Source organism: Neopsephotus bourkii, unplaced genomic scaffold (assembly GCF_033783945.1).
Source record: "Neopsephotus bourkii isolate Nb327-2 ecotype Australia unplaced genomic scaffold, CSIRO-AGI_Nbou_v1 NB_1339, whole genome shotgun sequence".
Lineage (NCBI taxonomy): Eukaryota > Metazoa > Chordata > Aves > Psittaciformes > Psittacidae > Neopsephotus > Neopsephotus bourkii.
Window position 1 is genome coordinate 1 of NW_026901819.1, and position 17,129 is coordinate 17,129.

Here is a 17,129-nt window from a genome sequence, read left to right on the forward strand (position 1 = left end):
GAGGCTGCTGGAGCCAGGGCTCACCCGAGAGCTGCTCCCCCCTGCCCGGGGGGTCCTCATCACCCCCAGGAGGGCTTCGCTGCTGGGTCTTTTACTTCCTGAGCCCTCTAATTGTGTGTCTTGGGTGCAGTGGAAATTACCCCAAACCCCACAAATAATGAAACGTTCTTTAATGAAATCACACTTGGTTTTGATATTGGAGCTCTTACAGCACCTCCCGCCTTCTAAGTTGCGATGTACATGGCTGTGACTCAACCTGTTCTCTTTGGGTTTTTTCTTCCTGAAGGAGGAGGACCACAGAGATGCCAAGTGGCCTTTTGGCCCACCAGCGGCAAAACGTCGGCGTCTCTGATATTTGTTGAAGACTTTTAGTGTTCTATGTTTGTTCTACGGTTGTTCTGATATTCTTGTTATACTGTTCTTGGTTTGTTCTTACACTCTAGTTGTTTTGTTATTTTATTGTAGCTTTTTGTTGTTATACTGTTGTTCTGTCGTTCTAGCAATAGTAAACTAGTATTTTTACCATAATTTTACTGTCATTTTAGCATTTTTTTACTGTCAATATACAATTTCCACCCCTCCTACTACACCCCTCACCCCGTGTTTTTATGCCCCCCGCTTCAAATAAACAGACTATGTTCACATCTGCTGTCCCTGTGTTTGATGTCTGGGCTAGGGCACAGGTGCCGCTTTCCAGCACCCTCTGCTTGACGCATCACTAAGTGTCCCCTCTGACTGAAGATGCTCCCCATGGTGCTGCAGTACCCAGTTTGCAGAAGGTCAAGGAGTCAAGGACAGAGAAGTGCCTTGGCAACGGCAACCAGAGTCTTTAAGCTCTTGAGCAGACGTGGATGGGCTGAACAAAGCACCGATGGTGCTCCCCAAGCAAAGGGACGGCAGCAGCATCCTCTGTATGGCTGGGAGAGGGGAGGTGGAGAAGCTGGCTGGGCCGAGGTACAAGCAGTAGGGGGCAGCCCCAGGCTGCACATGCCAGAGCTCCTGCCCTTGCATGAGCTTTTCCTTTCAGTCACCTGAAATAGTTGAGGGGATGGTTCCCCTGACGGTGCACCTGGGCTGTCCCCATGGTGATGGCTGTGTCCCCCTTCTTCTCCCATCCCTGCCATCATTAGGTGTGTGGCTGTGGCTTCTGCAGCCTATTTTCTCATTTTGCCGAGTCAGGTGATGCCACCTTGGCCTGGCACTGCCACTCCTGCTTTCACCTGCTCCTTTGGTCCCCAGATAAATCTGGGCTGGGGAAGTCCACCCTGGCCAATAGCCTCTTCCTGATAGACATGTGCAGAGGCCTCAAGCTGCTGAACGCTGAAGGTGAGGAGGGGAACAGTGGCAGGGATGGGGTATCCTGGCTGTGCGGGTTTTGGTAGAGTCCCGTGCTGCTCCTGAGGGGGCCGCAGCCCCTCTCCCTTCCCAGCCAGGCTCCTCCCGGTCTCCGCTGCTGCCTGCAGCATGCTGCCAGCTGCCCATAGGTGCTGGGGATGGCTCCACAGCAGCAGGGACCCCCAGCCGCCTGGCACGGGCACACTCACAGGGGCTTTGGCCTCACTGGGGAAACAAGAGCCAACTTCTGGGACTCCCAGAAAAGGCAGCTCCCCCCAGGAGCACAGGAAAATGAAGTGCTGTGGAGCATCCTCAAGGTGCAGGTGACTGCTATCATTTTTCCCTCTTTGTCGCTCCCCCCTCAATAAGCATCACTGCATCTTTTGCTTTTTTAAGGAAAACGTATTTTTGTGAAAATAGACATGATTCTAATACAGTGGGATATTAAATAAAAACATACCGTATCACCAACACTCTGGCTGCTCTGCTGGCATCCTTCACGTACCTCAGGGAACTGTCCTCAAAACAAGTACCCCACTGAAATATGCAAAGAAAGAAACGCGGAAAAAGATAGGAACCATGGAGTACAACACTCTCCGTGGCTTAGAAAGGGATGAGTCTGAACTGAAGGAACACATCATCTCACACGAAAATAGCTGCAATCTCTCCATCCCAGCTCTGCTTTCTAAATGCTCCAACTCAGGAGCAGCCTATTGAAACAGCCAACGAAAACTGTGACCAAGGCAGACACCAACCAACCAAATAAAGAAGTTAAGGAGAGCAATAGTAAAGAACTAAATAAGGCGGAGTCCCCAGCCAGCGTGCCGTCAAGGTGAACCGGTGCACTGAGGGCTGCCAGGGGCAGGACGTGCTACTGTGGCGGTAGCCGTGTCCTAGAGCTGAGGCCTCACACACCCTGGTGCCATGATGCTGTGTTCAGAGCCACTGCCCACACTGGGTGGGCACCCACGGCCGTGCTCTCAGCAGAGATCGCAGCTCACAGACCCACTGAAGAGTTTTCTGTCTTCAACGTACATTTGTCCCCTGTGAAAATACTCGAGCCAGCTTACTGCAGGGGGCTTCTCCTGGATTGGCAGTCTCTGTGGGGACTGCACAGCCAATCTTTACAGAGCAACAAATCTCTTATTAACTTCTCTTACTGGACCCAAGTGTTTTCCAGAGCTCTTTTGCCCTGAAGAAGAAGCCTCTCTTCTTTTTCCTCTGACCACATACATGACTGCCTCTGAGAACAGCCAGCAATGCCTGCTCTGGACTCTGCTCGCCAAGGCTCAAGGCAGCAGGGTGGTAGAGTAGGAGGAGTTGGTCAAGAGTTGCTCTGCTCAACAGGCCCACCTGGATGTAACTGAGTGGGACAAAGAGAAAACAAGAGAAAAAGACACCAGTTAGAGCCGATGAAGGACATCACAGCAACAGAAACCTCAGCCAGAGAACCCTGCCTTCTCCCCACCAGCTGCCCCTCACCCTGCAGGGCTTCCAGCAGATCTCGTTGCAGGAGAGGCAGAGAGCAAAGTCTGATGCTCTGCAGTGGCACAAATAAGGGAGAAGCTCATGACGGAGCAGGACACGGAGGAGTCTTGCATCAAGTGGCATGCAGCAAACGACGTGTGTTCCTGAGTCACCTGAGCATTTGGGAACGTTAACTGGACTCCGCAGTCCCAAATAACAAGCTGTACGCTGCATTTTTTGGCAAGAGGTTTTAGAAATCAGAAAGCGTTCTGGCCCTGGGCTCAGCTTCCTCTTCACAAGGTACAAATGGCAGGTCAGCTCCAGCAGCAGCCTTCTCTCTATGATCTCATCTCGCTGGGTTTAGGTGCCTGCACATGGACCATTTCTGACCCGGCAGGGCAAACTTTCCCAAGGAGCTGCAAAGTTTAGCAGGGAAGAGGCTCTGGGTTTCTGAGGCCTTGGAGACCATTTGGCGGCAGTCCCCGAGCCCACCACCATCGCCGGGAAAGGGAAGGCCACGCAGGAGGAGCATCTGCCTGCTGGTGCCTTGGGACAATGAACCACTGGTGCTGGTACGTCGCTGTCTCGCAGCCTCTTTTGCCCTCGTCTGGGGACAGAACGTGCCCAGTGCAATCCCTGCAGGGCTGGGGGCAGGCTGAGCTGCCTGCCTTGGGCCAGGAGGTCTCGTCCTTGGCTGAGTGGGAAGTGAGGCTCTCCCCTGCCCCAGTGTGTGGTGGGCTGTGCGTGACTGTGCTGCCCGCTGCCAGAGCAGGTACTGGCTGGGCAAGGGTGCTGCGCCCTCAGTGCCAAGCTGGGGGCCAAAACGAATGGGGACCAGAGCTCTGCGGTGGCTGTGGCAGAACCACGGCTTCCCGGCTCTGGCACCAGCCTGCTTCCACACCTCCTTCAGAGCGGCTCTGCCGGCTTCCCTGAGAAGGAACTAAGCTACTGCTCTCTCTTGGCAGCCCCCTGCACCTGACCCCGGCTACCCCATCACAGAGGAGATCATAGAGGAGGAGAGGAAGGCAGCACAGCAGCAGTTGCGCCGACTCCTGGGGTATAAGGCAGGTAAGGGCAGAGTGAAGGGCTGCCCGGTCCTCGGGCCTGAAACTCATGGAGCCTGGTGAAGGGTTGGGCGGGAGAGCTCGTGCCCCGCAGTCCCCAGGGTGATGGGCAAGGGTCCCCAGGGCCGGAGCTGTGAGCTCTTCATGCTGGGAGGCTCTGCTAAGGGGTAGTCCCATACAGAAAGTTGTGGGTCCTGATTTCGTGCTCTCTCCCAGCAGATGAGGTCCCCAGCACCACTGCAGAGGGTATGTCCATGTCTGGGCCACTGGCTTGCACCGTGACCTCACCATGGCCTGCTCCTGCCCCAGCTAGCACCAGCTCACTCCCAGACAGCCTGAATCAGATGCAGAGCAGTGTGGCTGCACCCATGCTCGCGGGTAAGGAGGAGGGTCAGCAGGGTGGGCCTTTGGCAGAGCAAGAGAGGCGCAGTGGGAGCTGTGCACTGCTTCTGTGGGAGGTGGGTGGCAAAACTCCCTGTTCAAATGCTCTGTTGGCAGCAGAGCTGGCAGGTGGGTCTTGAGGGGGCATGTTTGGTGACACCAAGCTCATGGTCCTGTTGGGAGCTGCAGTACAGGGGTAGGTCTGTGGCAGGGGTGGATGTTTCTCCAGAGCCTTTGCAGCATAGGTGTGGGTGCTTGGCAAAAGGGCCATCTCTCAGTAAATGACCCCTGTCCCTAAATAAGCTCTCCTTGTTTGCAGACTCCACTGGAGCTGCAGTAGTGTCCCAGCCACTTTCATCAGCTGCCCAGCTGCCTGCTCCGGCTCTGTCACTGGAGTTGAGTTCTCTGCCTGCCACCTCTGCTGACACCAAGCCTGTGCCTGTGCTCAGCACATCTGCCCTGACTGTTCCTGTTGCCCCCAGCAGCACAGCACCTCCTGCATTCACAGAGCTGGGCCAGACCCCCAGCAAGCCTCTCTCCTTCCCAAAGCCAAGCGTCCTTTCTGAGACGCCAGACACCACTCCCTCCAACCAGCTGGCAATGAATGCAGGCACTGCTGTGCCTACCACAACCCCTGTCTTCAAACCCATCTTTGGTGAGAGCTCAGCCCCCTGTGCAGCTGTTGTCTCCACCACCATCACCATGCCTGTGAGCTCAGGCCCTTCCTCAACACCCTCTACCACCACCATGTTCAAGCCCATCTTCAGCAGTGTCATCACAGCTTCATCTGCAGTAAACACCTCTCCTTTTGCCTTCCAACCGTCACTGCAGCCGGCCTCGGGTGCAGATCTGCCTGCAGCCTCCACAACAACCCTGGCAGGATTCACAGGTCTCCCTAACGTCATCTTCACCACGGCAGCTATGACAGCCACCACAGAGAGTTCAGACGCCACCATCAAACCTGTCTTCAGCTTTGTCATCAATGCACCCGCCTCCACCGGCCCCACCACCAGCCTGACCATGACCACTGCCACAGCCACCAGCATGTCACAGCCCTTCCTGTTTGGGGGTCCGGCCACCTCAGCTCCCAGCACAGAAATCAGCTTTGCCACCCCAGTGTCCACGCTCCAGTGTGGAAAGCCAACTCCAGCCGCAGTCACTGCCACCAGCACTATCCCAGGAGGCCCTGCCTTTGGCCAAGTGCCTTCAAACTTGACGGCTCCTGCCACTACTGCAGGCTTTAGTGTATTTGGCAGTGCCACGCTGACCTCTTCTACCCCAGCCACCACAAGCCAGGTGACACTGACGTTTGGCTCCCCCGCTTCAGCCTTTGGCAGTTGTGCCGGCGCAGCTGCGAGCCAGCCAGCCACCAGCCAGCCTGCTGCTGGCCCCAGCAGCTTTGCCCCTACATTCAGCTTTGGAGCCCCTGCAGCCCAGTTGGCTGCTCAGCCCACATTCGGCAGCAGTGCTCAGCCAGCCTTTGGCACAGCCAGCACCCAGGGCTCCTTCGGCACCAGCAGCACCCAGGTGGCATTTGGGACCACCACATCGGTCTTCTCCTTTGGGACAGCCACCTCCACCACCGCCAGCTTTGGTTCCACCACCCAGACCACGAGCAGCAGCAGCAGTGGCAGCACCATCTTCGGCACCACCCCTTCTCCTTTCACCTTTGGGGTGACCACCCAGCCAGGACCCTCCACCAGTGCCTTCGGGGTCAGCACGCCAGCCCTGAGCAGCGGCTCCCCTGCTGTACCTTTCAGCTTCGGGGCTGGGCAGAGCGGGGCGGCCCTGGCAGCAACACCATTCGGCTCCTCCCTGGCACAGAGCACGCTGGGGGCACAGAGCCAGAGCACACCCTTCGCCTTCACCATGTCCAGCACACCCAACAGCGGGCCTGTGTTTGGAGGTGAGTCGGGGCGGACGGGGCTTCTGCGGGGCTGAAGGGCAGGGTTAGATTTAGGCAGCAGCTTTCCTGCCTGACCTGGCTGGGCAGCCCTGAGGGGCTGGGGCTGGGGCTGGGGCTGTGCAGAGCCTTGCCATGCGAAGGGAAGGTGCTTCCCTCACTCACTGCCCCAGCCCCAGCCCTAGGCCTGGGGGTTGGAGGGGAATCCGAAATGTCGCTCCTTGCCCCTCTGGATGCACCGGATGCATCGGCTCCTGCGGGTGCTGCCAGCTCCCTAAAGCCAGGCTCTTCCTCCTTTGCTGACCCCGGCTCACAGTGGTGTGTTGCCTTCCAGGAACTCCTGCAAAATGCCCTCCGGTAAAGAGCACTCACAAGGGAACAGAGAGTAACTGAGAGACCACAGAAAGGAACAGAGGGATCCTGAGCATGCCTAGAGAAGAATGGAAGGGACCGCAGTGGCATGTGGTATCTCACATCCAAGGGATTGAATCCCCTCTCTCTGGACCCAAAGAGTGCCCAGCGAGGAATCCTGGCTGTGTCATTGGCCACTGTGAAAGTCTGGGAGCCGCAGCTCTGCTTCTGTGCTCGCACCAGCTCCTGGAAGCAGTCAGAGTTGATCCAGGTGCTCCACTTGCCATTGCTCTTGAACTGGAAGGAAAAGCAGCATGCTGCTGAGCCAGGGAGCAATGAGAAACACCAAACACAACACGTGTGCTAAGACAAGCTGGGTGAATGTTAAACTGGTTTCCCAGATGTAGTAAGTTTTAATTTTCTAGCAACCACAATGTCCAGGGTAAAGCCATCCAGAAGCTAGTGCATGGTAACTGCTTTGATAGGAAAAAAACCATAAATGCAGGTGGACAAACACCCAGAACTTACTGTTTCTCAGCCACGTTCATCCACAGGGTTTAAAAACGCACACAGATACAGGGTGGCTGTTATAGCTTTCTCATTCAGTGCTGTCTACCAGCAGATAATCTCCATGAACAGTTGACTGTTGGGTGCTTTACCGGCTCCTTCGAAGTCCCACAACTACCTACCACCATTACAGCCCCGCTCTGGAGGAGGAACACTTCCACAGAGCATCCCAAAGCCTTCACAAGTCTCTCTCCATTTGCCAGGTGTCACTTATACCTGAAAGACTCTGGTCTGGGGAAGAGCCCTGAAGAAAGCCTGTAAATTTGAGATGGTGTCCAGGTACCCCTTAACAAAGTGACCCTTCCAAGGTCAACTGAAGCCCCTGCTCAGAGAGCATGGCACCAACGATAATGCTGCGAGGGCTGGAGCAGCTCTGCTCTGGAGCCAGGCTGAGAGAGCTCGGCTGGGCCAGCCTGGAGAAGAGAAGGCTCCTGAAGGGGAGACCTTAGAGCAGCTCCAGTGCCTAAAGGGGCTGCAGGAAACCTGGAGAGGGGCTTGGGACAAGGGCCTGTAGGGACAGGCCAAGGGGAATGCCTTGAACCTGCCAGAGGGGAGACTGAGCTGAGCTCTTAGGCAGAAGCTCTTCCCTGGGAGGGCGCTGAGGCGCTGGCACAGGGTGCCCAGAGAAGCTGGGGCTGCCCCATCCCTGGCAGTGCTCAAGGGCAGGTTGGAAGCAGCTTGGAGCAAGCTGCTCCAGTGGAAGCTGTCCCTGTCCATGCCAGGGGGTTGGAACTAGATGAGCTTTAAGGTTCCTTCCAACCCACACCATTCTGTGATTCTATACTGTACCGAGCTTCTCCTGGACCTGTTACATGCCTCCTGCCTGCATTGCTGTGGTAGCACTGAGCTGTTATGACCAGCAGCAACATGGTGCATCTTCAGCTTTTTCTGAAATATATACAGTATGCTTCCCCCCCCAGAATAGCACCAAGCTAACTCTAGAGATAAGTGTGTTAGAACAAGGCACTTGTCCAGCATTTCCAAGGAGATGCACGGTGCCTGGCATCACACCCTGGCACAGCCTCACCTTTTTGTGAGCAATGAGGAGACAGTTCGAGTGCTCATGCTCACAGGCAATTTCACAGGGGTAAGGTCATCGAGCTCCTGGACAAAGTGCCCCACCTCCTCGTGCCAGGGGACATTGGCCATGGTGAGATCGCTGGCTGAGCTTTTACCGCGGTAAGTCACACCCTGAGAAGAAACATGGAAACCATCGTCATCAGCTTGACCTTTCACAAGCTCAGGGCAGTGCAGCCACATCAGCAGCAACAAACCCTGAGGACAACCTGGCTTGTCCCCCCTTCACTCTGTATCTATGGAAAGGTAGAAATTTGGAGATGGCATCAAAACTTGGTCTCCCCCTGAGTGACACATCACCAAACTGTGCCCAGTCTTCCCCAGCAGCAAAACACAGGTCAGTCTTTATCCTGCAAAAGCAGGATAATGCATTGGAATGTATTCAAACGGAGGATGCTCGTGCTCCTGAGCTACCAAAGGATCTTCAAGAAGATCCCTTGATTTTAAAACATGAGATGCCTGGAAGAAAGTCTCATGAACAACCAATGCAACAAGTCACTATGATGCATCTTCACTATGAGGGTGGTGAGGCACTGGCACAGGGTGCCCAGAGAAGCTGTGGCTGCCCCATCCCTGGCAGTGTTCAAGGCCAGGTTGGACCCCTGAGCACTGGCAGGAACGGGGCAAAGTCTCCAAGAGTAGTCTTTAATTCTCTGCCTTGGCATCAGCAGCTCTGTTCACATGGGGGTCTGCAGGCTGCTCACCAAATGCCTGCGTGGGGGTAGCAACATTTTAAGGATGATATTGAGCGTGCTCCTCTCTGCTCCCTGCCCCAGGTCTCACATAAGGTGATGCTACGGTGACTGCTCAGAGTTCAGCATTGCAGACCCTTGTTAAAACACAAATAAATAGAGACTGGGGGCACTCATCCAAACTGCTCAATAACACCCCTGGCTATCGAGGGCCATGGCCCAGGTACAAAGAAAATACTGGCACAGTAGAGACAGTGCAAACACAGTCAGTAAACACACAGATTATTTTTCAGGGCTGAGTATATGAGCAAACACCCAAAAAGGCACTTTGAAAAACTCCCTCCAGCTCACTTCAGTCTTACCATCTTTTGCTTAAATTAATTCCATCAATACTGAGAACTGCTTGGAAAAAAAGTCCATGGGTGCCTGCACCTCCTGGACACGCACAGGGAGGCTGGAAATCCAGGCATAGGATGGTGCTCTAGAGAATCTCTTATTCTTTAGTGCTGAATAGAACTGACATTAAAAAGCATCTTGGGTCGTTTTGGTCAAAGGCCACCAGAACAGCTGAGGAATTTCTACAACCCCACCACTCCACAAAGAGCCTGTGAAACACTGATAGCTGCAGGAATCACCAACGACCACAGGGAACATTGAGAGGGTTTGTTATATGATTGATTTGCACTGATTGTGGACACCCAATGAAAGGCACCATTGCTCAATGTGCCCCAAAGCCCCCAGTGCTCATCATTTCCCCTGGGTTGGCAGTGCTGGCATGTTCTATCCGTACCTAAAGACAGCTAGTCCATGGGGTGAGAAGTACCCAGCACACACAGGTGGATTGGATGAGCACCACAAGCATCCCTTGGATAAAGCACAGAGAGAAGCTTCCCATCGCACACTGGTCAGCCAAGATCTGCGGATCACTAGTATGAACAGGCAGGAACATGAGGCTTCAGGGAAACAGCTTTTCTGATGGCTTCCTGGAAGCACACTCAGAACTAGTCACTATTTAGTAGTGGCATTTCTCAAAAGACACTTTCATCTCAGACTGAACTGCATTAAGTCAGCAGAGATACTGGGTTTTTGCTTCAGGCCCCTTCCCAAGCAACTGATACAGCAAATGGACCAAAGGAGAGCCAGCTGGAGCAGGAAAAGTGTTCCTGCCATGCTGTACATGAAGCCAAGAGGTGAGCAGTGATGATTTCAGTCATTTACTTGCAAGAGAAGCTGAGGTCTTCTTGGTCAGTAGCATCAACCACCTCCATGCCCTGCAGTGATCCCTGGTCAGTGGATGCAACCCCTCAAGTTCTCCTACACCGCACTCCTCTCAACTTCAGCCCATCATTCTGAGATCAGCTGCTCTTGATTTGGAGATTTGAATACTTCAACCTCCTGAAGTACTGATTTGGTCTTAGGCATGACCTCAAGTTCACTACAGCCTTGCTTCATCTTTAATTCAGTTAGTAAAATTCTCACAAATTAGTTCAGTGGTATGTGGCTTGCTGAGATGTATTTCTGCTAATTTCTTTCTCTCCAGATAAAATCCACTGAAGGCTTGTTCAACTAATTCAACCTGTGCTATCAGAACAAAGGTCACAAACCCACCAGTACCCGAAAGAGCAAACTGACAAGAAAGAGCTTGTCTTCTAGATAAAAGTCCACCTACTCTGTACCTCTCCAGGAGGTTTTACCACCTTCACTCTTTGGATGCACTATTTTATTCCAGTTACAAAACCCCATTAAGCACCAGCCTTTAAAACAGAGCAGACATAACTTTATGTATGATTATTGGTCTTGTTCAGCCTGGAGAAGAGAAGGCCCCTGAAGGGGAGACCTTAGAGCAGCTCCAGTGCCTAAAGGGGCTGCAGGAAACCTGGAGAAGGGCTTGGGACAAGGGCCTGTAGGGACAGGCCAAGGGGAATGGCTTGAACCTGCCAGAGGGGAGACTGAGCTGAGCTCTTAGGCAGAAGCTCTTCCCTGGGAGGGTGCTGAGGCGCTGGCACAGGGTGCCCAGAGAAGCTGGGGCTGCCCCATCCCTGGCAGTGCTCAAGGGCAGGTTGGACACAGGGGCTTGGAGCAAGCTGCTCCAGTGGAAGGGGTCCCTGCCTGTGGCAGGGGTTGGAGCTGGATGAGCTTTAAGGTCCCGTCCAACCCAAACCACTCTGTGATTCCATGATTATGGTTCTTATCTGCGAAGAACACTTCTACTTGTTTTCAAATGGCATTTGCATCCAGGCAATGTTTATGGCACGTGGTCCCAGCTAATGCTGCATTCCCAAGATCTAATTTACCTCCACTGAAGTTGCACATGTCATGTCAAGCAATAAACAGAGACGGATCCTTTACAAACACTTAAAATCGGTGCAAGGTAAACCTTTAAAACAGAGCAGACATAACTTTATGTATGATTATTGGTCTTGTTCAGCCTGGAGAAGAGAAGGCTCCTGAAGGGGAGACCTTAGAGCAGCTCCAGTGCCTAAAGGGGCTGAAGGGAACCTGGAGAGGGGCTTGGGACAAGGGCCTGTAAGGACAGGCCAAGGGGAATGGCTTGAACCTGCCAGAGGGGAGGCTGAGATGAGCTCTTAGGCAGAAGCTCTTCCCTGGGAGGGTGCTGAGGCACTGGCACAGGGTGCCCAGAGAAGCTGGGGCTGCCCCATCCCTGGCAGTGCTCAAGGCCAGGTTGGACACAGGGGCTTGGAGCAAGCTGCTCCAGTGGAAGGGGTCCCTGCCTGTGGCAGAGGGTTGGAACTGGATGAGCTTTGAGGTCCCGTCCAACCCAAACCACTCTGTGATTCTACACCAAGGCAGAGGTGTTGCTGCCCCTCTGACAAATCTCAGTTCAAGCGTTTCAAAAGATTTCCTACAAATACACCTTCCAAACTCATCCTCTGCCACATCCAAATGTGACCACGGGACATACAACTGCCACTTCTCCCCTCTGATGTGCCCTCTCCAGGATGCCAAGGTGCCCATTATATCCATGTGCTTTCCATTTTATTACATCAAATACTCTTCAAACTAATACTGCAGAGGTGAAGAAAAAAAAATAAAAAATAGAAGACCTAAACACCATGCAAAGTAGCATTCCCTAAGTTAACTGAATTGATCATTTTTAGCCACATGGCTCGATACACTCATGTGCCTTGGCTGGAAAATCACCTTCCCGAGAAGTTTCTACTCCCAGAAGGAAAATGACACCCAGAATATCCCAGTTCTGCCTGAACATCTTTCCTACTTAACCTCCCAGACACCAAACAGGAGAGAAACCCTCACCTTCTCGTGGTCCCATCCATCAAAAGGTTCCAGGGCCTTTTAATCAATGAAAGACACAGACTTGAAGAAAACAATAATAACAGACAGAAAGCCTGCCTGGCAGCAAGGAATACTGCTACAACATTCCCAGTGGAGCTGTTAAATGCAGCACTGAAGTTCATGGATTACATGAATGAAGAACTGAAGTTCACACCCACGGCGCTCTGGAAGCAATACTGCAGTGGCAAGAGGACAGCTAGAAAAGCTGACTACTTGTCCCTTAGTTCAGGCTCATCTCTCAGTGGCACCACAGGCAAGAACCACCTGGGGGGGTCAGAAAACTGGATTAGACATCAGGCTGCCCACAGGAACAGCACTTGGATCCTTGCAAAACAGCCTTCTACAGGACTAACACATATGGGGAGAAACCGGGACAGGGAGCAGACTTCCACACAGCTACTCCTGAACCCAACGGAAGAGCAGAACCCTGCAAGTGCATGTGGGCTTCTTCCTGCTCCAGGTACAAAGCTCTGGCTGCCACAACCCAGCTGAAGAGACGCTGACAGCACTGCAGTTTGCTCAGCCCACAGATGAAAGGCCCTGCCAGTCTCACACAGCACGGGACACTCTCACTGCTCTCAGTCACAGGGAGAATGGCTTTGAGCATTTGCAAGTGAGCACAAAGACGAATGCTGGAACCTTGGACTGAGTCATCTGTGAACCAGCAGATACCCCAACACCAGGAAAACCTCGTTAGAAGTAGCTGCTAGAGTCGACAGAAACACAAGCTCCATACCCGCTCCAGTTAAGCACAGAAGCCTCAAGCAAAAAGCAGACAAGGGTTGAAGCATGACAGCTGAGAGATGGGGATCTTGGCAATCCATTACCCCTCAGCACTGCCAGAGGAAGTGTCCTGATCAAGAGCAAATCTCATGGCATGTATTTTCAGGAAGTGTCCCTGAACTGGGGAAGGCCCCTGAGAAGCTCTCTCGGAAGCGAGACTTTTACTCCTGGAACACAAACCTTTGTGACTATGCCATAACCAGCTGGAAGGAAGTCCCCATCCACACATCTCTCCCCACGCGGCAGAGTAACAGAAGGTCCCTCACGTCATGCTGAGGCAGCAGGTACTAGCTGCCAGCCAAAGGAAGGATGCTGTTCAAGCAGACCTGCAGCTCAGCCTCCACAGGGGGAACCCTGCACTTTCTTTCCTTGGAAAAGTCAGTGCTGAGGGTTTTGGACATACACAACAGCACCTGAAAACCCAAATTCATGCAGACACCTAATAAGGGAAGACTTCTGCTGCTATCCAACCACCTCAGTCTGCGAGGGTACTGCACATCTGTGAAAATACAAGTGGGTAAATCATCCTACCAATATCCCATTTTCCTGTAGTTCAACATCAGCCAGAATCCTCATGGATAAAACAATTCCCAGATCACAACTCTAAAAATACATCTGCAGGGCTCTAGAGGGCTTGAAGGCTGCTTCCCTGAGCTATAACATCCCTGCTGGGCTGGAGGGAAAGCTTTGCAGCAGGTCATGAAACCACAACTCCATCTGCTGCACAGTTCTGCCAATGTTTGTTTGATTTGGGAAACTTCCTTGGACACACCATAGAGATTGATTGCCAAAGGAAACAAAAGAAAACTAGCAACGTGCCTGTCTCTGCCCAAAAGTCACTCCCTTAGAGTTGAAAATTGGGCCATACAGTCACACTTTTATTCCTTTCTTCTGTGCTTCTTTAATCACACCTAAAATCCAGGTAAATGTGATTTAAGCAGCGACCCAAAGCCCCACTTGCCAAACTCACAGGCCAGAAAGTCTGGAGTAATTCGGCACTTCACCCTCTGAAGGGGGCACAACCCAGCTCCACGCACGCAACCACACCAGCTGCTTTGCCAGCAAAGCCTTGTGCTTCACACCTAGGGTTCTCCTGCATGTTTGTTCATAGAAGATGAGACATAACAGTTCTCTTCCTTTAAATCCTACCGACCCATCCTTGTTTGGGCACTGCTGATGGGTCACAGGGAGCAGCCCCACTGAGCTGGGTCAGACTGACCCCTACACAGGGAGCACAGATCCAACCCCAGGCTGCCACCAGACAGACACTGGCAAAGGCTCTGACAGTGACAAAGAGGAACATCATCTCCTTGTGCAAAAGCTTCACTGCATTATTACAAGAAAATGGTTTTCACAATTATACTGAAAAAATCCAGACGGTTTGGAACACATGTTTGTACTCCATGCAACACAGAAACAGTTCAATGCCATGTTACAGCATCCAGCTGCTTCTGTAGAGCCCAGAGAATGCTACTTCTGTTCTCTTAGTGCCACTCTCTTCTGTTGAGAAAGCTTTTAGGAAAGCTTGCATCTCATCTGCACATCCACAGCACCTACCAAAATGCAATCCCCATCTCGTGCCAAGCCTCTGCAACCCAACAGCAAGAGAGGGACGTCAGAAGAGCACCTCTGACACACCAACAAGGACAGGTGAATACTGTGCCTGCTCTGGCAACGCAAGTATCAGCAGAGGAAGCAAAACAGTGACTCACATTGTAACAGGAAAGAAAAAGCAGCTCCCACTCTCCAAAGCTGCTCTTCACACAGAGCAGGGGGACACTGGACAAGGTGAGGATGTGTTTGCACTTCAGAGACACCTGCAAACTGCACTGACCACTGCAAGCAACAACTTGGAGAGCTGCTGCAGCTGCAGGCCCAGCCTGCGGGGCTTGTCCCACAGAACAGGACTGCAGCCACTGAACCTCCTAACACCTGATTCAAACTGATTCATTTGATGACAGACACTGCACTCCCACAAGACATCTTTGTGCTCCTCTCCTTGGATACAGCAATGAAATCAACAGGCCACTTGCTCCATGCTTCCCCCAGGAACTACCCTCAGCAGATAACTCCTGTGTGCATTGGTTTGCAGGCATCTCTCAGTTGGGTTATTTGGCTGAGAAGCACCTTAAAACATGCCCAGGAAAAAAAAAGCACCTGAACAACACAGCACAAGGCTGCTGGGAAGCGGGAGGCAGATGGGCTGAGCTGCTGCAGAACAAGCCCTGGTCATCTCCAACCCACAGGTGCTCAAGAAAAGGCTGCAAACAACACTGGGGGTGAGTTTCAGACTTCCAGGCTTTTTTATAGCCATCAGCTCTGCTTCACTCCCCTGTTACTGACTAATTTACAGCAGACTCAGGAACAGCAAGGGCTATGGCATCTACCAGCAAGGGCAAAAAGAACAGTCTTCATTCACAGAGCTCATGGCCCTTTACAGGCTCGTCAAGGGAGCCAGTATCACACCGCATGCCAAACACAACGTCCAGCCTGAGCTTACCTTTAAAGTAACTTGTCTTTTTTCCACCCTTACTTATCAGGGACTGCCAAGTCCTGCACAGAAAAGGCAAGCCCCAAGAGCTCTTGTAATGTTATTTATCAATTATAATCCTTTTCAATAGACAAGACTTAGAGAAGAAAGAATTGAAGGAAAGGGTGAAGTGTCTTGTGACAAATCCAGGTTTTAACACTAGAAGTAGTCACCAGGCAGTTAAAGGACATTCCTCAAAGCTTGTTTTAAAAGGTAGGCTCACACTGAATTCTGAGCCACAGCAGCAGAGGTCAAAGCCCAGGCCAGCCAAATGAGCTGCTGCAGATGAAAGCACAGTGCTCCTACAGGAATCTTTCACACATTAAAAGTTCCGGGAAGTTTTTGGAGAGCTCTAAACATGTACAGCAGTTTTAGCTGATTTTAAATCTGACCGTTAAGTACCCCAGCCTCAGGCAGGTAGATGAAAATTCAGCTAACAATTCTTGTAGACTCCAAGGAGTTTCTGCCTGCAACTCAGAGCCGCAGACAAGCCTTTTTCTGTAAGCCTTATACCTTAAGCACCTTGTATCTTAACACTCACTGCTTCATTTCAAATAGAACTTCACCACAAGTTTCTTCATCCAGTGCCAGCAAGGTTTGGTCTCCCACAGCCCTCACATGCTCACAAAGGGGGTGATGGACACTCCCAGTGCTGGTGAACAGCTTCCCATTGAATGGCTTTTCAGGGGACAGTGCCAAAGGGGATCAGGAAACATCCCCCGGGGCAAATGCACACAGAAGGAAACAAACTTCTTGACCACATATTGTTTCCTGTAAACCCCATCTAATTCTTGCTCTCTCTCCCACACACCTGTTTTTTATTTACATTGCCAATGTGACTCTCAGCATCATTACACTTTAAGTTTGGGAAATCAAGAACATTAATCTCAAAACTGTGTCAAGAGAATATGCCCATTTGATTGCTTCCCAGCCCATCAACAGAAAATTAGGGTATTATCATCACTATTACTCATGCCTGCAGTTCAGAAATACAAAGGTTAATGAAGCCATTTCATTCTCTGGGAACAAGTCTAGATTGATCTGTCTTTCCAGTCTCACAGTCTCCCAGCTGTGGGAGATAATCCACCTGAAGAAATGGTTGTCCCTGTGATTAACAGCACTCCTGCAGGCCACAAACACACCCATTAGAGTTCACAGGTGATCTGATAAATACATTTCAGGGAAGTAACTTTGGAGGACAGGGGAAATGTGCCACAACTGTAGAAGTCCACTTAGTTACTAAATTCACCAAGAACCACCACTGCCTTCTCCTGGTGCATAAAAGCCATTTGGAGAACAGGTTCTAGGCCTAGAAGCAAGCAGCTGGAAGGGTGACAAATGCAGAGAAAGCCCAGACCTTCACCCACCTACTTGTGCATCATCCATCCCTGCCTGGCACCACAGCCTTGGATCACCAGGCACCCAACAGAAGCAGCCTCAGACCTCCCCAAACCTCCTTCAGGCCACAATCCTATTACCCACTGGTGACCTTCCACCCCCAGCAATTCCCCTCATGAAACCACAGGCATTAGCTGCACTCACATCAAAGTCTGGGTCCAGCTCAGGACCCTGACCAGCATCATCTGCAACTATATCCCCTGCAGCAAGTTCCAAATGTTGAATTACCCAGCAAACAAAAGGCTGGCTTTTAGCAGCTCTGAAGC

At 52.1% G+C, this 17,129-nt stretch overlaps 1 protein-coding gene across 1 annotated transcript; it reads left to right on the forward strand.

Annotated features, from left to right (window-relative positions):
• Nucleotides 1-1,239: 1,239 nt before the first annotated feature.
• Nucleotides 1,240-6,206, forward strand: LOC133219250 (putative nuclear envelope pore membrane protein POM 121B; the record flags this gene model as incomplete). Its single annotated transcript, XM_061366429.1, has 6 exons — nt 1,240-1,378; nt 2,039-2,167; nt 3,200-3,374; nt 3,768-3,870; nt 4,083-4,244; nt 4,567-6,206. Coding segments are annotated over 6 exons (2,330 nt in total), but the record flags the coding sequence as incomplete, so codon positions are not given.
• Nucleotides 6,207-17,129: the final 10,923 nt, after the last annotated feature.